The following is a 23,088-nucleotide window of genomic DNA, read 5'->3' on the forward strand; positions in this document are numbered from 1 at the left end:
GGTTTCTGGACTTTCACTTTTTGAAATATGGCAACCCTATTCTTGAAGAAGTTCTTTGTTGAAATTCTCACTTTATCCTGGTTTAAAATGACAGAGAAACTTCCATCATCGGTGTTTTTCTCTAATTATGAGGTGAGAAAATTGTCTTCTAATCTTCTAAGGGTCATTTCCTTAGTTTCAGTTAGCTTTTATAATGACACTTCAGATAATAATATTTGAAAGGTTTAGAAGTTGTCACACCTAACTGGATACTTGCTTTGAACCAACTATAGCCAAAGGTGACCCTCTTATTGTCTGTAACAGTTCTGGGTTAATACAGCTGCAAGATGCAGTCATTTGTTCCAGTAAAAAAATATAGTCCCGTCAAGCATTTAAGATTATATCAGCACGACAATGAACCATTGTTACATGGTACTAAATGAATTAATATGAGATCTATGTTTTCACAGTTGAGTATTCTACCAATCTATGCTGCTTTGCCATCACCCTGTTTTTCCTACTCTTCTTCTGTCTGCTTTCTCAAAATTTGCACCATCCAGTTGCCTCTGATACTTATTGTTACTACATTTGAAAGTTTGCTGGCGCTACTGTAGACTAGTTCAAATGTTCAGTTCCTGGTAGAAAACATGATTCTGCTTCCTTTTGATTGTGTTTTGACACAAGGCAAAAATTTGCAGGGAATTCAATTAAACCAACCAGTACTCTTGTGAAAGTCCGTGATTTTGTTATCCAGGACTGAATTCCCAGATTATTCCATTTCATTGTCTCCTGTTACATTCCACGAATGACTTTTTCTGACGCAGTGTTTTCACACGTATACCATTTTGCCAACTATTTTGCCTTGTTGGGTGAAGAACACTGCAGTCTTCAGGCCTCTAAATCCCAAGATGTGGCTTGAAAAGTTAGTGTGTGTGTGTTTTTAAAATAAAAATAATAATCATTTGCCTAATTTGATTATTTAGAGTAAAGCCATTTTAAAAAAGTTACTGGATTCCAAATAAATGGTCTTGAAGAGCGTTTTGCTTTCTTGGAACAACTTCTGGCAGACACATGTGACTTGTGAAACTTGGGCCGTATTCCCTGCATGACTCTTCATATGTAAATAGTCATGATTGAGTGGCTGGGATTGTTCAAGTGGGAGGGGACAGCAAGGGCTCTATTCTCTCTGTGTTTGTGCACTGAAAAAAAGATAATGAAGGCCTTTGTACCCCCTCCAAAGACCTGCATTTCAGCAGGAATTGGCTGTGCAGCTGCAACCCTGGCAACAAGACCTGGCAGAAAAGAATTAGGGCAGTCTTCCAAAATGCAAGGCAGAGACAGAGGAGAGATTTGGAGATGCATGAAATGCCAAGCTTTTGCGATAAGCAAGAGAAGCACCTTCCTGAGGCAAAAGGGTAGATTTTTGTTTTCTTTGTTTGTTCTGAAACAGCTAAATAGCAGCTTCCAGACTGCTGCTGTTAGGTGTGTAATCTACTTATTATATATGGGGAGCTGGAGCCTCAGAACCTGTATGACTGCATGAAGAGGATTTGCATGCATGCGAAAGTTTTAAAAACCTAAGCCAGTTTCAGACCCCCCCTTTCTTACCCTCCATTTCACTAGGTAGCCTAAAACATCCATGTAGAGTGTGTGTGTGTGTGTCAGGGCTGGATTTAGGTTTGATGAGGCCCTAAAATACTGAAGGTAATGGGGCCCTTTATATGTCCAGCTGTCTTTTGTCAACAGCGCTGCTGTTTTTGTGTGTTGAATATATGCTATGTGGACCTAATAGGTATCTAAAGCCATTTGCGCATGCAGAATGTAGGCACCCTATATATAGAAATGAGCAAACTACTGATACTTTAGGGACGAGGCTAGCAGGCAGAGCCCATTACTTACATCTTAAAGGTAAAGGGACCCCTGACCATTAGGTCCAGTTGTGGCTGACTCTGGGGTTGCAGTGCTCATCTCGCTTTATTGGCCAAGGGAGCCGGTGTACAGCTTCCGGGAGTCTGTGGCCAGCATGACTAAGTCGCTTCTGGCGAATCAGAGCAGCGCACGGAAACGCCGTTTACCTTCCCGCCGGAGCGGTACCTATTTATCTACTTGCACTTTGACATGTTTTCGAACTGCTAGGTTGGCAGGAGCAGGGACCGAGCAACGGGAGCTCACCCCGTCAGGGGGATTCGAACCGCCAACCTTCTGATCAGCAAGTCCTAGGCTCTGTGGTTTAACCCACAGTGCCACCCGTGTCCCTTACATCATAGGAGCTTACAAAACACGGTTGCTGTATGTAGGTTTTATTTCATTTGTTTTTTATATTTTGGAAGTGTACATCTAGGTTCTTTTTTTTAATTTTTTGGGGGGCCCAAAGCTATAGCTTGTTCAGCTTATACGTAAATCCAGTACCTATTGTAGCATAATCCTTTGACGGCATTAACTCAGAATCTTTCATTGGGAATAAGATATGTGTGTCTTCAGCCGTGTGATTTGCTGTTTGCGTAAGCACGGGTTTAATAAGGATAACAGTGCTGATGTGAATACAATAGGCTTCATTAATTACCCAGCTGTTTAATGTGATTCCATGAGCAGAGTTGCACTACTGGCTTGGCAGGAGATGGGAGTGCGACTTCCCTCCAAAAGCAAGTCAAGTAGTGATACTTTGTGCCAATGATCTGAGTCTGAGCAGAACACAAATAAGAGTTTTGGTGAACTAGCCCCTGATTGTTCATGAAAGGGTAGAATGAATCCCTAGAGCACAAGAAAATGACATTACCCATCCTAGTGACAAACAGGGAGTTATGAATCTGGCTATGCATTGCAAAGCAATGTTGAAAGCATACTTCACCTCTGTATATTAAACTGTGAAGAACTTTCAGAAATTTGGGTTAATGCAAATTACCTTTTTGGTTTCTCTTGTCGTTGTTCCTGGCAAAACCAATAGTAAACATCAGTGGAGGTCTGTCTTTTTCTGAATAGTAAAAATAAAATAAAAATCCAGTGCAAAGTAGGTTAAGTGCTGGGGGTTTTGTCTGTTGGCCGTAATAAGTTGGTGGCAATGATAAATACTGTCAGTCCTCTTTACAGATAGGTAGCCGTGTTGGTCTGCCGTAGTTAAAATAAAATAAAATAAAATCCTTCCAGTAGCACCTTAGAGACCAACTAAGTTAGTTATTGGTATGAGCTTTCATGTGCATGAAGAAGTGTGCATGCACACGAAAGCTCATACCAATAACTAACTTAGTTGGTCTCTAAGGTGCTACTGGAAGGAATTTTTATTATTATTATTTATTTTGTTTAGCTTTGTCAGTCCTCTTGTTCTTCTCCATACTTTTAATAGGAATGCTTTCATGCACATCCACACAAAAAGCAGCAAGGCTGTGGGGAAGGGACAGAGGGCCTGGCTTAGAGGCAGAGCACACGCTGCAAAGGTCCAAAACTCAATTCATGGCATCTGTAGGTAGGACTGGGAAGACAGGCCCCTGCCCGAAAGCTTGTAGGGCTGCTGCCAGTCTGGGTCAACAGTACTAGGGTGGATGGACCAATGATCAGACTCAGTGCAAGGTATCTATCTTCCTGTGTACTGTGCAATCAGAGCATTTTTGCAAGACCTCGTGGAACTCATAGGATTGGGGCAGGTTTCCTCTGTTCAGGTCTAGAAATGGATTTTAATGCAAAACTAGGGAGTGCAAAAGCAATTTAATGCTCCAAGATGCAACTGCCAGGCTTAAATGATCATCATGATACTGTCTAGAGCTGTCGTTCCCAACATGGGGCACACAGGGGGGCAATTTGAGAATGAGTTATAAACAGTGAATGGCCTTTTAGGCCTCCTCCATGTGAATGGGAGTTCACTTTTTGAATAATAAGAATTATATGCCAAGAATTGATGCTTTTGAATTATGGTGCTGGAGGAGACTCTTGAGAGTCCAATGGACTGCAAGAAGATCAAACCTATCCATTCTGAAGGAAATCAGCCCTGAGTGCTCACTGGAAGGACAGATCCTGAAGCTGAGGCTCCAATACTTTGGCTACCTCATGAGAAGAGAAGACTCCCTGGAAAAGACGCTGATGTTGGGAAAGATGGAGGGCACAAGAAGAAGGGCACGACAGAGGACGAGATGGTTGGACAGTGTTCTCGAAGCTACCAGCATGAGTTTGACCAAGCTGCGGGAGGCAGTGGAAGACAGAAGTGCCTGACGTGCTCTGGTCCATGGGGTCACGAAGAGTCGGATACGACTAAACAACTCAACAACAACAACAACAAGGTGGGGCATGGCCAAAAAATGGTTGGGAACCACTGAGCTAGATGGTTATTATATAAGGCCATGATCCACAGGGCGTCCACGAGAAGCAAAAATGCCACTCATGCAGATATAAACATAGCCTTGTGCAACCTATGTGTACGATTGACTGAGGCTTCGGTCAGCAAAGGAGCTTGTCAAGATGCAGCTTAATTTTCCCCCTGCAAGCGACTGAGTTTGGAACCTGCTTTTGCATATAGAAAGACTCCTGCCTAAAACCTTGTTCAGTTATTGTCGGTCAGTTTCAACAGCCCTGTGCTTGATGGACCGTTGATCTGATCTTGTACAGTGGTACCTCCGGTTAAGTTCTCAATTCATTCCGGAGGTCCGTACTTAACCTGAAACTGTTCTTAAGCACCACTTTAGCTAATGGGGCCTCCCGCTGCTGCCGTGCCGCCAGAGCACAATTTAGTCGGCCAATTGGTGTCAAAGAAGGATAGAACTTTCTTTATGTACGCCACAACAGCAGCAAGAATACTCATCGCGAAGTATTGGAAGACACAAGATCTACCCACCTTGGAAGAATGGCAGATGAAGATGATTGACTATATGGGACTGGCAGAGATGACTGGCAGAATCCGAGACCAGGGGAAAGAGACAGCGGAGGAAGATTGGAAGAAATATAAGGACTATCTTAAGAAACATTGTAAAATTATTGAATGTTAGTATGACGCTGGTTTAGTACGTATGTGGTTTTCAGCTGTAACGGATAAGTTAAAAGAAACGAAAGTTAAAAAATTAATTGAAACTTGGGGAAAGGATTTGCTGAATTAACAAATTGGAAATTGGAATACAGAAAGGGGAGGCATGAGGAAGTCGGGGAAGTAAGTTTTAGGAAAATAAGGGATAGAAAGTATACTTGTTTTACTTTTGTGTTTTTTGATCTTAGTTTGGTATGTTTGTATTTTTGTATTTTTGTATTTCTTGTTTTGTTATGTTTTTTATACAATTTGTGAAATTTGAATAAAATTCTCACAATTTCTGTTCTCATACTGAAGCAAAGTGCTTAACCTGAAGCACTATTTCTGGGTTAGCAGAGTCTGTAACCTGAAGCGTATGTAACCCGAGGTACCACTGTATAAGACAGCATTTCTCTTTCCTTTAGCTTAGTGTACCTGTGTGCAGTGCTGATAAATAGCAGCCCATGTCCTTTACACGTCAGTTGCAGATGTACTAAGTCTGATTCTTGGAGTTTTTGACGGGGGCCCTTCAGCCAATGTCTGCCTACAGCGTCATCCTGTTTCCCTTTTATCTCTTGTCAACCCACACCAGGCCGGGGCTCTTGCAGAAGCCCAATTGAACTGTACAGTCTGCAAAAGGGAATGTGTGCTTTGAGTCCACGATAAGAGACCTGCCTTTGAATGGCATCTATTCAGCTTCCTTTATAGATCTCTTTATCTTAAAGAAGCTGTTATCTGAACACCCTCCTGCAGTCTTCCATATGCATAGCATTCTAACTAGTACAACTCCACTTTCAGCAGCTGTAATGTGAATTCACATGTAACGGAGGCAAGGCAAGACACAGCCTTCCCACAAGGGTATAGTTGTGCTACTCTTGCTGTTCACACTATGTAAAACCTGATTAAAATGTGTGCTTTCATGCAGATTGGACAGAGCTACTATAAGTGAGCCAACAGTAGTAGTAGTTATTTATTGAATTTATATACCACCCTATATGGGACGCAGGTGGCGCTGTGGTCTAAACCACTGAACCTAGGGCTTGCCGATTGGAAGGTCGGTGGTTCGAATCCCCGCGACGGGGCTCCATTGCTTGGTCCCAGCTCCTGCCAACCTAGCAGTTCAAAAGCACGTCAAAGTGCAAGTAGATAAATAGGTACCGCTCTGGCAGGAAGGTAAATGGTGTTTCCGTGCACTGCTCTGGTTTCGCCAGAAGCGGCTTAGTCATGCTGGCCACATGACCCGGAAAAACCTCTCTTCGGACAAACGCCGGCTCCCTCGGCCGGTAAAGTGAGATGAGCGCCGCAACCCCAGAGTCAGGGGTCCTTTACCTTTTTTACTGCCCTATACCCTGAGGTCTCAGGGCAGTTCACAGAATAAAATCAAGACATAAAACCAAAAAATACATAATAAAAATAAATCCGACAACCCAATAACTCCCTGCCACAACCCCCCCCCCACATTTTAAAAGGGCATAGAATGTCAATCAAATCAACCTGGTTGATTTCGCCTGCTTAAAAAGGAATGTTTTTGCCTGGCGGCTAAAGGTGTATCATGAAGGTGCCAGGCGAACTTCTCTGGGGAGAGTATTCCACAGATGGGGAGCCACTGCAGAGAAGGCCCTTTTTTGTGTTGTCACCCTCCTGACCTCTCAAGGAGGGGGCACATGAAGAAGGGCCTCAGAAGATGATCTCAGGGACTGGGTAGGTTCATATGGTATTGCGGTCCTGAGAACAGTTCTCCCTAGAAAAAGTGTAATGCCATAGAATCATAGAATTGTACAGTTGGAAGGGACACTAAGGGTCCAACCCTCTGCAATAGGAAGAATATGCAGCTGTCCTATACAGGGATCGAACCTGCAAACTTGGCACTATCATCACCATCCTCTAACCAACTGAGCTATCCAGATACATATTTAAAAGTTGCATGCAGTGTCATTGAGTCAAATACTTATCTGTGGTTTGACGCTTTAGCCTTGAAATCATATACATTTAACACCCCGTTATTATGGATCTCGTTTAGCTGCTGTTGTTTGCTTTGCTATAGCAGCAAATCCCTGAACAGTTCTGCTATGGTAACTCTGAAACCATATATAGGTGAGAGCAGGGATTTTCCCCCAGCTGGAATTCACTGGAACTCTGTTTCGGCACCTCTCAGGTGCCATTATAAGAGAACACAGGAGGCGTTCATGGTGAGTTCTGGCACTTCTTTTTCTATTAAAAAAAGCACTGGGTTGAGAGCAGATTGAGCTGGGGAGTGTGTCGTGGGCTTTTATTTGATCCTAGCAAGCTTTTAGCCACTGGGATTCCACACTGTAGACACCCACTGTCCTTTGTTTTCTTTATGACCTGGAATAATAATAATAATAATAATAATAATAATAATAATAATAATAATTTATTTAGACCCCCCCCCCTCCCCGGGCAGGGCTGGGCTCAGGGCAGCTAACACCAAATATAAATTACAATAAAACATAATAGGGAACCCCCCCCAAAAAACACAACAGTTAATTAAAATGCAGCTTAAAATACAGCTTAAAATATAGCCTCATTTTAGTAGTAGCCCATAGATCAAGACCATAAAGGGAAGAAACATCAGATATTCACCTGGGCCAGCAAAAAAAGTCAAGGGAAAATTTATATACCAAATCTCATATAAGAGGTCAGAGTGATTCTAAGCCAAAGACCAGGCAGAACAGCTCCATCTTGCAGGCCCTGTGGAAAGATGTCAAATTCCGCAGGGCCCTGGTCTCTTGTGACAGAGCATTCCACCAAATCGGGGCCAGTGCTGAAAACGCCCTGGCCCTAGTTGAGACCAATCTAACCTCCTCGAGGTTCGGGACCTCCAAAGTGTTGTTATTTATGGACCTTAAGGTCCATAAATGGACCTCTTCAGAGTGATGCTGCCCATATATCTGAATACATATTATGGACAGCTCAAACTGAAAAGCTTAAGCTTCAGCTGACCAATCTTGTTGAAGGTTGTCTGAGTGCCTGGCTAAGAGGATTTCTCTCTCTCCTTTTATTTATAAAATTGTTGACATCATCGTAGCATTTTACTAAAACACCTGCGTGCTGCTGCTGCTGCTTCATGTAGGCCAGGAATAATTTTGCCGGAAGCCATGCTAACAGGTGCTGATCTCACTGAGATCAGATTACTTTATATCTGTTCAGCTATAATCAGGGGCATTATAGCCCTAATGGATGTATTGAGTGATTGGTACCCAGATATATATATATGCTGACTAAGCACCAGGACCTATACTTGGAATGTTATATTTAATATATTAGCTCAACTTGAGGCACAGGATGAAAGTTATAATACGAGCTGCTTGGTTAGCAAGCAAATTGTTGAGTTACAGTAGAGGCAATAAAAATGTCACGTTTAAATCTTCTTTACTGCCCTCATACATGCACACACAGCGGATTTACAATCGTACTGTGCCCTTCCCCACCGGAGAATGGCTTGTGGTGTATGGTGCTGAATTCTTATATGTAATGTCAGCCAATTCTCAAAGCAATACTTATCTCATGTCCTCCAGAACTGGGAAACAGTAGGAACATTGTTGGGTCTGCTATCCAGGTCCACAGCATGGTGAGATACTACCTTTGTTTTCAACATGAGGTAAGCGAATGAAGTGTTATTTTCCTCAGATGTAGATCTAGTTGTAAACACGCCCCCCCATTAGACAAGAATCAAAAGCTTAAGCGTGCCAGTTATGGTTTGTTTTGAAGTGTATTGCAGCCTGGATTTAGTTGTGCTATTGTCCAGCTTTGATATGCATTCTGAACTTCCTGTGCTATTTCTGCAGTTTACTAAGACTGTTCTTTTGCTTACAAATAACACGCAAGCCTTAAAAACAAATTTGCAGATGACATGAAGCTTGGAGGGATAGCTAACACTATGGAAGACTCAAGATTCAATTGATCTAGGCCAGGGTTTCCCAAACTTGAGTCTCCAGCTGTTTTTGGACTACAACTTCCATCATCTCTAGCTGGCAGGAGCAGTGGTCAGGGATGATGGGAATTGTAGTCCAAAAACAGCTGGAGACCCAAGTTTGGGAAACCCTGATCTAGACAGATTTGGAACACTGGGCCAAAACCAATAGGATGATATTCAAGAGAGATAAATGATAAAACCCTGCATAGGTGCAAAAAAAAAAAAAAAAGCAAACACACGTACAGAATGAGGATTATCCGCAGGGCCGTCTTACCCATAGGCACTAGGGTGTGGGGCACCCGGGCGCTGGGCTCTCAGGGGCACCAGGCCAAGAGTCCGGGGCCTGAGATTTGAGTCCGGGGAAGAGTCCACCCATCAGTCGGAGCATGGCAGCGGGCTCTTCTGCCGTGGGCGGCTCTGCGCCGCGGGTTCGGGGGCGACCGAGCCAGTGAGACGCTGAGGTGGCCGGCTGGCTCCACCCTCCTGCACGCCTGGGACTGGGCAACCGGGGGGGGGGGGCTGGGTGGATCTTTGTACCCCAGCGCCACATATGCTTAAGACAGCCCTGGTTATCTGGTTTGGTAGCAGCACATGTGAAAATTGAGACTTTTTGAAACTTTACTTGTGCAAGCTAGGCGGTGTGCATTTAAAAGATAAATATTTCATTATGATACTTGGTGCCTGTCATCGCTGGATAAATACTTTACAATAGATGGAAATGTGGCTTGATTGTATTACTCATAGGCAAACCAGCGCTCAGTTTAGGTCTACCACTCTCAGCTGCTGAAAATCTTTCTTGTTTTGTAAATCAGATTATGTTTCTTGGGAACTGAATTTTTGTGTGCATGATAAGGTCAAATGACTGAGTTTTGTCAACAGTGCTGTGCTTGAAAATGGGAGTTGTGCATGCACTTCTTTGCTAGATTTCAGCAATTTTGTATGTTAGAATTTTGCCTATTGTTCCCTTAGCAGACTGTCTGTTGTGTTAAGAGAAGTGGAGCAAAAATCTTTGCAAAATGGGGGGAGCCAGACATATTGCTGGTGTGTTCTGCTCTCTTTCTCTCAGCTTTTCTTTGGAGCAGTGCTTAACTGAGAGGGGCTGGGTTTCATCCCTACCTGGAATTCATGCTGACTGACTTGGATGCCCTTCATCTGATGAGATTAGAGACCATGAGAATAAGTAAATAAAGGAGGAGGCCAAGTCCTGCACATTTTATTTATGGTGATCAGAGCATATGGGGAGGAACATAAAATTGGCTTTCCTGGTCTCTTAAATGCTTTTCCTACTCCTCAAACAATACAAATTTGATCATATAGTTGACTTATTGCCTCTCACCTAAGTGTTAACCTCATTTTAAAATGAATATTGTGGTTATTATTTGGCAAGCCAGGTGTAGGTGTGTCATGTGTTGGACTGCTTGGGTAAACAAAGTTCAGGAGGTGGCACTGACGTGTATTATCTTTAATCCAAGTAAGCTATGCATAATAACCAGTGAGGGGAACTTATTTTTAGAAAATTATAGGGTAGAGATGAAAAATTCAGAGTTATAAATTCAGCTCAGAGGCTGCATTAACGAATGTCTGTTTCCAAAGCATTCACATTTTCTTTAATTACTTCACTGATGGTATCTGTTGTGTTGAGACATAAATGATTTGTATCATTTTAAAGCTGGGCAAAGGCCTGGAGGATAGAGAAGACTTAAAATCTTTTTCAGGTTCTGCAGATCCAGCAAAAACCTCCTTCTAGTCAAGCTTTGTCTAGTACTGTAACGCTCACAAAGCAGCGAAAATCCAAAAATAACCACATTACTTACAAGACCTTAAATAGTCATAGGCCCCGTTAGCTGCAAGAGGAAGTGGTGTGGGAGTAACTGCAACATGATGTACTGTGTGAAAGAGAATGGTAATGCGTAACTTTAAAATACACAAACTTTTAGATTATGATTAATGTGGGGAAGACATGCATTCATTTTGCTTTCGAGTGCAGGGGCCAATCTAATTCAGGCATTAGTTTTAATATCTAATTCAGTGCAATATAGTTTTAATAACTGACTGTGCACAGAACTATTTATAACCTGTTTTATACTAAAGAATGGTGTGGGTGGAGAGACCTGTCAGGAGTAAGCATGGACCAATGGTACCAAATAGTATGGGAAACAGCCCTACTAGAAAAAATAACCAATAAACTGAAACTGAATGGGGACAAATAGAATACCACAGAATAGAAGATACCACAGAGCCTAGGACTTGCTGATCAGAAGGTTGGCGGTTCGAATCCCCGTGACAGGGTGAGCTCCCGTTGCTCGGTCCCTGCTCCTGCCAACCTACCAGTTCGAAAGCACGTCAAAGTGCAAGTAGATAAATAGGTACCACTCCAGCAGGAAGGTAAACGGCGTTTCCATGTGCTGCTCTGATTCGCTAGAAGTGGCTTAGTCATGCTGGCCACATGACCTGGAAGCTGGACGCCGGCTCCCTCGGCCAGTAAAGCGAGATGAGCACTGCAACCCCAGAGTCGTCCACGACCAGACCTAATGGTCAGGGGTCCCTTTACCTTTACCTTCACCCCGGTATGGCTCCCCTTTATCACATACACAGCCCAAGAAGACAACGACAAGAATCTGCCAACAGCATACGAATCAATATGGCTAACCTGATTCAAAAACACACACACACCCCACTCACACACGAAAACAAAGTTCACCACAGCCAATCACAAACAAGCAACTGCACCCTAGGCCAACCCCAATTTCTCTCACCGCCAAAGGAACACAAGCAAATAGCAAAAAGAACCCGCACAAATGACGCTGACACAAAACCCCACATATACATTTAGCAAATTAGAAACATCGCCTCCCGACCCTACCCCCACTCGCCTTTCCCCCCTCCACCTCTCCCCCCCCCCATTTTCTAACCCTAATGTCTCAACAGATGAAACTGACTTATGGAAAATGTAACTTGTAAAAAGAGACATTGTGCATACCTTTGTAAACCAATAAAACTTTAATAAAAATAAATTAAATAAACAAACAAACAAACAAACTGAAAAAAGAAGAATGGTGGAGGGGGGGGGGAGAAATGTAGGAGAGTTTCTATTCTACCCACATCCGTAACCAGCAAGGATAGGATAATTCTTCACAGCTCTTTGGCACTTCGTGTACTGCAGTAGTTTTGAAGCAGGCCTGCTCAGCTTATGAATGTGATGGATGGAGGGGCAAATGTAGTCTACAAAGCCACATAGCATAGTTTGCCCAGGTACTTGACAAACCTCCTGTTTTTTCCACACTGTGCAACCTAATTGGGGGGTGGGGAATGATCCAGGGAAGGCCCAGGCTAAATATAAGAACATCACATATATTATGGACTTCTGCGGTATCTTCTCAACGTTGCTGTGATGACATTTAGAAATGGCTGAAGTGAATTACATAACTCCCACAGCAAAGGACCCATGGGTGGTTAAGTCCAGTCAAAGGCAACTATGCGGTTGTGGCACTCATCTCGCTTTCAGGCTGAGGGAACCGGCGTCTGTCCACAGTGGCCAGCAGGACTAAACTGCTTCTGGCACAATGGGACACCGTGATGGAAACCAGAGCAAACTGAAACAACGTTTACGTTCCCGCCGCAGCGGTACCTATTTATCTACTTGCAGTGGTGTGTTTTCGAACTGCTAGGTTGGCAGGAGCTGGGACAGAGCAACAGGAGCTCACCCCGTCGCGGGGATTCAAACCACCGACCTTCCGATCAGCAAGCCCAAGAGGCTCAGTGGTTTAGACCACAGTGCCACCCATGTCCCGAATAAACAAGCACAAAAACACTGATAGGTCTACCCGCCATTGTGAGGCTCAAAGCAATGAAGATGATGCCTCCCCAGCTGTTGCCATTGGCTGTGGGTTTCTTGTGATGTCACAAAAGCACTTGGCAACTGAGTGGATATAAAGACAGGCCAAGGGGAAAGCCCCTTTTAATTTCCAACAGGACACACCTGGCAGTGGATGTGACATTCAGCTTCTGGCACAACGGGACACCGTGATGGAAACCAGAGCAAATGGAAACACCGTTTACCTTCCCGCCGCAGCGGTAGCTATTTATCTACTTTCACTGGCGTGCTTTCGAACTGCTAGGTTGGCAGGAGCTGGGACAGAGCAATGGGAGCTCACCTCATTGCAGGGATTCGAACCGCCGACCACCTGATCAGCAAGCCCAAGAGGCTCAGTGAAGCATCACCTGCTTTATTTCAGCTGGAAATGGCTGGAGTGAATTACATGACTCCCACACTAGCATCTTTTGCCCCCTTGGGAAAATAATACTGTTGTAGAAGAGATTTTTTGATGTTAGAGTTTTCTGATGGAGCTGTCAGGCCTCATGAGGTCCAAAAGCAAGGGTCCAGTACAAAAGCTATATCCATCCATTCTTACTATTCCTGCACAACTGTGTGATGTCTGTACGTGATCTTGGAACTCAGTCTAGGCTACAACTGTGCCATGGTCAGAAAGCAAAACAAAAACAAAAAAACCAACTTCCTTGCAAAGCAGGTAGCTAAAGGAAGTCCACCGAGTTGCAGACCTCCCATTAAGGGGGCACCCATGCCCCATATGATCAGAAGAGCTAAGCACGTAGTAAACATTTGAAGTCCCATTTCCCTGTTTTTGACATCAGACACATAATGCTCATACACCCGTCCATTCAAATACAAGAAGTAGAAATAGTCATGCATTCACTGGCAGACAAGAAAGAAAAATAGTCCATTGTACGCACAACTCAAGACAATGGTGGCCCTGGACTATGACTTGTTATTTCCATTACTACCAGAGCATGGCATCAAGGCAGGCACAGGGTTTCTCTAGCTAACAGACCCTGAACTACTAAATGTGCCCCAGCAGCTCTGCCTCCACCCTAGTGGGGTAGGAAAGCTGAAAAAGAATCGGATCTGGCAACCAATGCACCCCTTGGGTTACAGATACTAGATGTGTAGACGAGTCTAAGAAGCCAGGGACACAAATTTTCAAGGCTCTCTAATGGCTATGGTGGCCCATTTGCTGGAAGTAACATATTTAGCGTAACTCTGGGAGTGTATACTTGATGTTGACCAAAGGAAGCCTCTTAGAGCAAAGGCCTAGGAAGAACTCAGTACAGTGGTATTTCAGGTTAAGAACTTAATTCGTTCTGGAGGTCCGTTCTTAACCTGAAGTACCACTTTAGCTAATGGGGCCTCCTGTCGCTGCCGCAGTGTGATTTCTGTTCTCATCCTGAAGCAAAGTTCTTAACCTGAGGTACTATTTCTGGGTTAGCGGAGTCTGTAACCTGAAGCGTCTGTAACCCGAGGTACCACTGTATAAAGGTAAAGGTACCCCTGCCCGTACAGGCCAGTCATGTCCGACTCTAGGGTTGCGTGCTCATCTCGCTCTAGAGGCCGTGAGCCGGCGCCGTCCGAAGACACTTCCGGGTCACGTGGCCAGCATGACGAAGCTGCAGCTGGCGAGCCAGCACCAGCACAGCACACGGAATGCCGTTTACCTTGCTGCTATAAAGCAATACGGGCAGGAGCTGGGACCGGAGCTCACCCCGCCGCAGGGATTTGAACCGCCGACCATACGATCAGCAAGTCCTAGGCACTGAGGTTTTACCCACAGCGCCACCCGCGTCCCTATACCACTGTATACACTTATATAAACTAAGCCTAGGAGTCTTAGTTTGGTCAGAATCGACCATAACCCAGTTGGCAGTGTTGCACATACTGCCACCCCCCCTCTCTCTCTCTCACACACACACACACATACACACACACACACACAGAGTGTGTATTTGAAGCCCAGACAAGCGATACTCAGTAGACAAAACCCTCATGATGTGTTAACACCTGCAGTCGTCCTCCTTCCTCTGGTTTTCTGTACCCTTTATCTCTTCCTCCCAATACTGAAGCAGCTGCATTACCACATTTCCTGTCTGAAGTTGCAGCAAAGAAGCAAGGCAGCCAGAAAGCAAGAAAAAAAGGGTTGATCCTTAAAAGTGAGCCTCTTAAATATTTAAAAATTGTGCGAGGGGGTTTCTGCTCTTGAATAACTTAGCAATTTCATTTGGATGTTGCCTTTATATTCAGATAGAGGGAGAGGGGTCTGCAGCCTGACAAAAGCTATATTTTTTCTTACGCCGCGTTGTGAGAGTTTATTAACATTAAACTTCTGCTGCCGCTCTGAAATCATCCTGGTTCCAGTCTGTTCGCTCTGAGCAACGCTTTTACTTTTCCCTGCTTCAGAGTTACAACTATGTAACCTCCCCGCTCTCAGTTAGTAACTTCATGTTCTCCGTTGTTACTCATTAAGAGGTTTGATTAAGGACTGAAAAAATGCTGCTTTGAGAGAGACAAGAACCCTCTCGTTCATTAGAACGATGAGGGTACATGCAGCTTGAAAGTGTTTTTGGAATTATTAGGCATATTTTGCTGCCAGCTCCTTGGCAGGCTTTGAGATGCAGCCAAGTAGGGACTGTATAGAGATGCTGTTAGTCTTTGGGGCCGTATATACAGTGCCGGATTTACGTATAAGCTAAACAAGCTATAGCTTAGGGCCCCACTATCTTGCCCCACCCAAAAGAAAAAAACTGGATGTACATTTCCAAAATATAAGATAAAAACAAATAAAATAAAACCTACATACAGCAACAGTGCTTTGTGTTGTGTATGGACCTATTAGGTCTATAAATTACCATATAGCATATATTCAACACAAAAAACAGTGACAATTTGTTGTTGACAAAGGACAGCTGGACATATAAAGGGACCCATTACCTTCAGTAGCTTAGGGCAGGCACCCCCAAACTCAGCCGTCTAGGTCCCTAGCTAACAGGACCCTCCACTGGTCCTGTTAGCTAGGGATGATGGGAGTTGTAGTCCCAAAACATCTGGAGGGCAGAGTTTGGGGGTTCCTGGCTTAGGGCCTCATCAAACCTAAATCCGGCCCTGCATATATGCAGCGAGTGGGATTTGCATGCTCATGGCAGCGCTTTGCAAAGCCATCACGACTGCAGAAATTGCAATGGCCACGAAGGTAGCCACCATAAGGAAGCACCATTTCAAAGAAACAAGGGCGTGTCGCAAATTGGACAGCAACCCTTTGTGCCCTGATGCGCTCCCCTATGGACTGAATTGGCACTTTTATACATTATAGTCCCCAGCTAATACCATAACCCTGCCCATGAATTGAAAGGGGCTGGAGAGGCATCTAAGCTCAATTAGTTGATATGTATCTCCTCCTTCATATGTGTCCATTGCCTTTATTTTGTTGAGAATTTGCCCTGCTGAGTTGTGCGTGGCACATGCTTCCTATCATTTCTGACGGAGGTCTTTATTTGCTGCCCTGGTGGCATTGTTGGTTTAAGGTTGTTTGGTTTCTTTTTCATTTCTATAAGGTTGCCTTGGATTGATTGATTGATTGATTTATACATACATACATACATACATACATACCCTGCCCATCTAGCTGGGTTTGCCCAGCCACACTGGGCAGTGCCCAACAGAATATTAAAAACATGATAAAACATCAAACATCAAAAACTTCCCTAAACAGGGCTCGCCTTCAGATGTCTTCTAAAAGTCAGATAGTTACTTATCTCCTTGACATCTGATGGGAGGGCGTTCCACAGGGCAGTCGCCACCACCGAGAAGGCCCTCTGCCTGGTTCCCTGTAACCTCACTTCTCACCATGAGGGAATCACCAGAAGGCCCTCAGAACTGGACCTCGGTGTCCAGGCTGAACAATGGGGGTGGAGACACTACTTCAGTTATACTGGGCCGAGGCCATTTAGGGCTTGAAAGGTTGGCGCCTACACTTTGAATTGTGCTTGGAAAAGTTAGTTGTGCTTATTTTCATTGAAATAAATGAGAAGTAAGTCAATAACTTGATGGGATCTAAGTGCAGCTAGCATACCTGTTACTTTGGTTGTAATTTCATTATGTGTACTAGTAATATTATTAGTTTCCTTAATGTAAGAACTTTTGCCTGCAATTCCATGCCTTGTTTCCCACACTCAACAACTAGATTCCTTTGGGAAGCCTACAAACATGAGGGCAATGGCCCTACCCTACTGTTGTTCCTCAGCAAGTTGTATTCAGAGACGTGCTACCTGTGATCCTGAAGCTAGAATACAACCATAATGACTAGTAGCCATTCTTAGCCCTTGATAGCCTTATCCTCCAACAATTTGTCAAAATCACTTTCAATTGGTGGCCATCAATAGGGCTGGGCGATATCTGGTTTTCAACATCACAATATATCACCAGCTAAACATCACAATATATTGCTATATCACAATGTCTGAAATAAGGTTGGAACTATGTAGAGGCAAATAGGAGGGCTGGGTGATACCTGGTTTTCAACATCATGATGTATCACCAGCTCAACATCACAATATACAGTGGTACCTTGGTTTAAGAACAGCCCTGTTTGGTTTACAAACTCCACAAAACCGGAAGTAGTGTCCCGGTTTATAAACTTTACCTCGGTCTACGAACAGAAACCGAACTGTGGAAGGGCACCTGCGGTGGGAGGCCTCATTAGGGAAAGTGTGCCTCGGTTTACGCACGGTTTCAGTTTAAGAACAGACTTCCGGAACGGATTAAGTTCGTAAACCGAGATACCACTGTATTGATATATCATGATGTCTGAAATATGGATGGAGCTATGTAGAGACATTGGATGGCCTCACGTTTTCCCCCACATTGTGATTTTTGCATACACACACACACACACACACAATTTGCGATATACTGCCAGGTTAAAATTTATGAAACTGATATCACAATGTGGACTTCAAACCGGTTTTGGACAATATATTGCCCAGCTCTAACAAATTTCATGATTCGCTATATACTTCCAGGTCAAAAATTATGAAACCGATAGCACCAATTTTGGACAATATATTGATATATAGCCCAGCCCTAGCTGTCACTACATCTTGTGGTAGTGAATTCTGGAGGGTTGTGTGAAGAAATATGCAAGTAATGGGTGTCGAAAGCCTCAGTCTGAAAGCATAGGCATATTTGGCTTAGGTACCCATGTAAAGTTAATAAACCTGGGATTAGGTCCTTACATATTGCCTCACAGAGGAAAAGGTTTTGGAAGTTCCCCTCTGAAAACCTCTCTCCTCTTTCACCTGTAAGTTTACAGGAACCAGGTGATGTTGTTAAAGGAAGGCAATAGCACAGTTTCAGTGGGGAAAACAGCAAGCTCTTCAGCCTTGGTCATCTATGAAATGAGAATAATGGTCCTGTTTCTCACACCAAATACAGTTGTGGGTGAAGAAGCCTCTCCAATTCTGAGCTTTAGTGCTACCTGTAAATCTAAGTTCTTAATAAATTCATCACTCTAGCTAATAAGATTAGGGATATAAAGTGATTAGGAGTGCATTGCAGGAGTCTCCTTTACCTAGAATGCCGTTGCTGAATTATGCAACGCTACAATTTTAGCCAATTAAAAATATTGGTTGTCTGCAACTATACTTCAATCTTGTTTAAGGGGATAATCTCATGGGCCTTCATTAATCTGAGAAACCTAGACAGGCAAGAACGGTACTACATGTAATAATTTGGTTTGTCTCTCAGAGTGCAGCATTTAGGTCCCGAACTTTCCTCACATTACGCTGCGTTTCCCAAAGATCAGTATTAATAAAAAATATATATTTAGAATGCTTGGCATCTTATTATACTTATGCACAGATAAATGTATTTTTAAAATGTCATATAATCCCCTTGGGGTAGCCACATGTCCTGTTTTACAGAGGGCAGTCCTCTGTTTGAAGGGCTTTCTGGTCCAAGTGTTGTTTAAAGATAATGAACATCAGGAAGAAGGGAGAGCAGCAGGCCCCTTGAAGTAATATTTATTTATTTATTTATTTATTTATTTATTTAATTTATATACAGTGGTACCTTGTTTTGAGTCCGGGATCCGTTCCGGAGCCCCAGACACTTGATGAAAAGGGTGCTCGACAAAGCACCGCTGTGCATGTGCGAAGCGCGATTTAGCTTTTTTGCGCCTGCGCGAGCGGCAAAGCCAGAAGTAACCCATTCCGGGTTTGCCAGAGATGTCTGCCAAAATGGATGCTGTACAGGGCAGACTTAAACGGAGGTATGACTGTACCACTCTTTATCAGAAGATCCCAGGGCAGAGTACAACATTTCAGAACATCAATGCTAAAAATGAAATAAAAACTTAATAAAAAACATACTGACAGACAGCCTAATAATAAAATAGTCATCATAATAACAGTCCTTTCCCCCACACTTTCCCAGGCCATAGGTTATTTAATAGCCATTGGCCTGGGTAAAGAGGAATGTTTTTGCCTAGTGACTAAAGACATGTAGTGATGGCGCCAGGCAAGCCTCTCTGGGGAAAGAATTCCACAATCGGGGAGCATTATTATCAATTTACAGTGAGGTAGAAGGTTCACGGGCTATGAAGGACTTGTTCACAATTTTTTTGACAGCTGCATGCATTATTATAGCCAGGAAGTGGAAGGGGCAAGCAGAATATAAAATGGAAGAATGGTATAAAGAGGTGTGGGATATAGTTATTAATGATAAATTAACATGTGCCATTAAGGTAAGATGGGGAATATGCAGGAGAAATGATTTTGTGGACATATGGAAGGTGTTTGTAGAATTTGTACTGTTGAAACGGAAAGGGGTCAAACCATCACAAGAGGCATTGAAATTTTGGGAGGTTGGATAGTTACAGTGGAATGGTCTCTGTGATGGGGTGCACATTTTTTATTCTTATTTATTTATGGTTATTACTTTGTCAAAATATAATAAAAAATTAAAAGGAGAGAGAGAAAAGAAAAATAGAAAGGCTGCGAATTCGATTCAGCTCTGGTACTCCAAATAAATTATTGTGCTCAATGTTAAAAAATAAAATAATTGGGGAGCCACTACAGAAAAGGCCCGTTCTCTTGATCCTCATAAACAGTTAGCACCTGGATAATACACAAGCACACTGTCTTCCCCACTATGTTTTTGAGCAATGCAAAGTTTGTCCCGAATGTTTGATCCCCTTCTTCCTCAAACCCATCAAGAGTGTAGCCACCATCACTTCACTTGCTCAGAACCAGAATGTTTCAAACTACTTTTTCTCCCCACGAACAGCTTAATAACTCCATTTCCGAAAAACAATAAAGATTAATTTTTACCTAGAGGAACTAGTTGTACTGTCGCAAAATTCCTTGCTTAAAAATCCAGTAATAATTATACGCCCGACTTAGCTTAATTATACTTCATGTAATAAACCTGTGCTTTCATGGCAGTATTTATACAGGAAGTTCTAGGAATTAATTGGACTGCCTGATCTGCAGGTGTTGGAACCGGCAGATGGAAACACACATTTAGAGATAGATTTTCCATCTCTCGCATGAGTCGTCGAAAGCTTTGATCCATTCACCAGAAGCAACATGCAATCTGGGCCAAGAAGGAAAAGTAGCAGTTGTGTGCGTTGGCCCTCAGCCTACCAAACTGTGACTGGCTCAGGCTTTCTCTATAGCATCCGGTGTCAACAGACTGGGCCTGGTTCTTGCAGTCATGGAGGAAAGAAAGAAGCACAGTCTTTTCTTAAAAAGGTAAAGGACCCCTGACAGTTAAGTCCAGTCACGAATGACTCTGGGGTTGTGGCGCTCATCTCGCTTTACTGGCCGAGAGAGCCAACGTTTGTCCGCAGACAGTTTTTCTGGGCCATGTGGCCAGCATGACTAAGTGTGCTGGTCCCGAGGGTTAACCATGCGGCGAGGTCCAAGTCCAGTCTGAGGCTGAGGGTGCTGTATGGAGGCTGTCCATCAAAGCTGAAGCTGGGTCCAAGGCAGGGAGTCGGGTGAGGTCAGGGACTCTGGCTGAAGAGCAGGACAGGGTGCAGGCAGAAAGAGGCTACCAACAATGTTGCTCCCACAACCTGGGACTGGGGCTGGCTGGCATTTATCTGACCCGAGGCATAGGGCGGCCCCGGTCCACAGGTGACTCGCCTCTCCTGGCCTGGAGGCGAGCACTCCTCCTGCGGGAACTTAGTTCCCTCCGCCTCTCTGCCCTGAGCCTCTGCAGCTCAGGAGAGGCTGGAGGATTACCGGACCCAGAGGCAACCTCGGCTTCCCCTGACGGGGCTGAGAGTGGAGCACCTGCAGGCAAGGGGTCCTCCATCACCTCAGGGGCCAGAGCAGACTCAGCTGGTGCCTGCACCTGAGGATCCAGCACAGATGAGGACCCTTCAGGCTCATGTCTCAGCCCCGGCTCAGCTGGTTCTGGAGGCGGGGAATCCTGTGCAGGCTGGGATCCCTCAGGTTCAGCCTCCGAGTCCGAATCCCAGGCCATCACACTAAGCCAGCATGACTAAACTAGAGCAGCGCATGGAAACGCCCCTTACCTTCCCGCCAGAGCGGTACCTATTTATCTCTTGCACTGTGTACTTTCGAACTGCTAGGTTGGCAGGAGCTGGGACTGAGCAATGGGAGCTCACCCCGTTGTAGGGATTCGAAACACCAACCTTTCGATCGGCAAGCCCAAGCGGCACAGTGGTTTAACCACAAATTGCCCCCTGCCTTCAGAAATGCTTGTCCCTTAAACTATGGAAGGTAACACTACTACTCCTGCTGCAGGTCACTGACACCCCATTTGACCAAAAGATCCTCTGCGGTCACTGTCAATCTCATGCCTTCAGAAAAAGAATCAATGTGAAAAGAACCAGCTAGATCCAAAATCTCAGTTGAGATCGCATTCTAGATCTAGATCAAAATCCAGATCCAGGTCATGGACTAGTTCTGAGTTCAGTGGTCACCAACAACGTACCTTGTTTTTTTAGGCATGTATCATCCAGTCACACAGTTGAGTTATTATGTTGCAACATTGCTTAACATAACTTCTGTCTGTTATCCTGTCAGCAGACAATTAATACTATTAAAACACAATCTTCTACAAAAGAGTCCACTTTGTTAAATGTCATGGGCAGCTACTGACGTCCTTGTGGTGTTTCTTTGTATATATTTTTGTAAAAGACTTTCATTTTTATGCTTCAAATATCAATGGTACATTGATTATGACAGTAGTTTACAGCAGGGGTCAGCAAAGTTTTTCACAGGGGGCTGGTCCACTCTCCCTCAGGCCTTGTGGGGGGCCGGACTATATTTTGAAAAAAAAAATTGAACGAATTCCTATGCCCCACAAATAACCCAGATATGCATTTTAAATAAAAGCACACATTCTACTCATGTAAAAACATGCTGATTCCCGGACCGTCTGCGGGCTGGATTTAGAAGGCGATTGGGCCGGATCCAGCCCCCAGGCCTTAGTTTGCCTACCCATGGTTTACAGCTTGTCCTAATGTACTCGCCCACAAGAGAGATTACACTTGTCCTTACTTTAAACACCAGAATTCAAGAGGAGCTCCCCCACCCCAACAAAATGATGTTTATCCTAATTTCTAATAGGAGCCTTGCAATACTATTTAGATGCTTAGGGGGTGGGGAGAGAGGTTTTGGAAGTGGGGCGGGGGGGAGATACTTTTTTCATTCTTTCCCACCACCCTGAAACTTTCCACCACTGTGCTATATACAGTGGTACCTCTGGTTACGTACTTAATTCGTTCTGGAGGTCCGTTCTTAACCTGAAACTGTTCTTAACCTGAAGCACCACTTTAGCTAATGGGGCCTCCCGCTGCTGCTGCACCACTGGAGCACGATTTCTGTTCTCATCCTGAAGCAAAGTTCTTAACCTGAGGTACTGTTTCTGGGTTAGCGGAGTCTGTAACCTGAAGCGTATGTAACCCGAGGTACCACTGTAATGCTAATGGACTAATAGCCACAAAATTTCATAGCTCAGCTGTTCTCAGCAGGTGCTGGAAGGCAAGGAACATAGGTCTTGATCAGGCTATCCCCGCCCCCCCCCGTTTCTTTCATTTTTAATTTGCAAAGTAATATACTTCTGCATACCTGGGGAGCTCACTTTGTATGCAGAATGGGTTATCTCTGCTTTTTTATGGCCCATTTCGTTCCAAACTGATAAGTATAGGACCACCCAAAATCAGCATTAAGAGGAAGCACGCGATTATATGAATTTCACAATGGCTCACAATGGTGCCTTTGGCGTTCTCTGTCTTCTGCGTAATATATTTTGACCTTGATTTACAAGGCAAGGCTGGGAAAAGAGGTAATATGCCAAATGACCAAA

The 23,088-nt window shown here is 44.1% G+C and overlaps 1 protein-coding gene across 10 annotated transcripts in view; it reads left to right on the top strand.

The window, feature by feature from the left end:
• CDC42SE2 (CDC42 small effector 2) overlaps window positions 1-23,088 on the top strand; it is a 98,310-nt gene that overhangs the window by 35,748 nt on the left and 39,474 nt on the right. For 2 of the 10 annotated variants that reach the window (XM_053407613.1, XM_053407619.1), the window contains one exon: window positions 8,503-8,585. The exons of the other annotated variants lie outside the window; for them this stretch is intronic. In XM_053407613.1, coding sequence (XP_053263588.1) covers window positions 8,503-8,559 — 57 coding nt within the window. In that variant the 3' untranslated portion in view covers window positions 8,560-8,585. Of the gene's footprint in view, window positions 1-8,502; window positions 8,586-23,088 lie in introns of those variants that run through there. 10 annotated transcript variants of the gene reach the window in all.

The sequence above is a fragment of the Podarcis raffonei genome, chromosome 11 (assembly GCF_027172205.1).
Source record: "Podarcis raffonei isolate rPodRaf1 chromosome 11, rPodRaf1.pri, whole genome shotgun sequence".
In the NCBI taxonomy this organism is placed as follows: domain Eukaryota; kingdom Metazoa; phylum Chordata; class Lepidosauria; order Squamata; family Lacertidae; genus Podarcis; species Podarcis raffonei.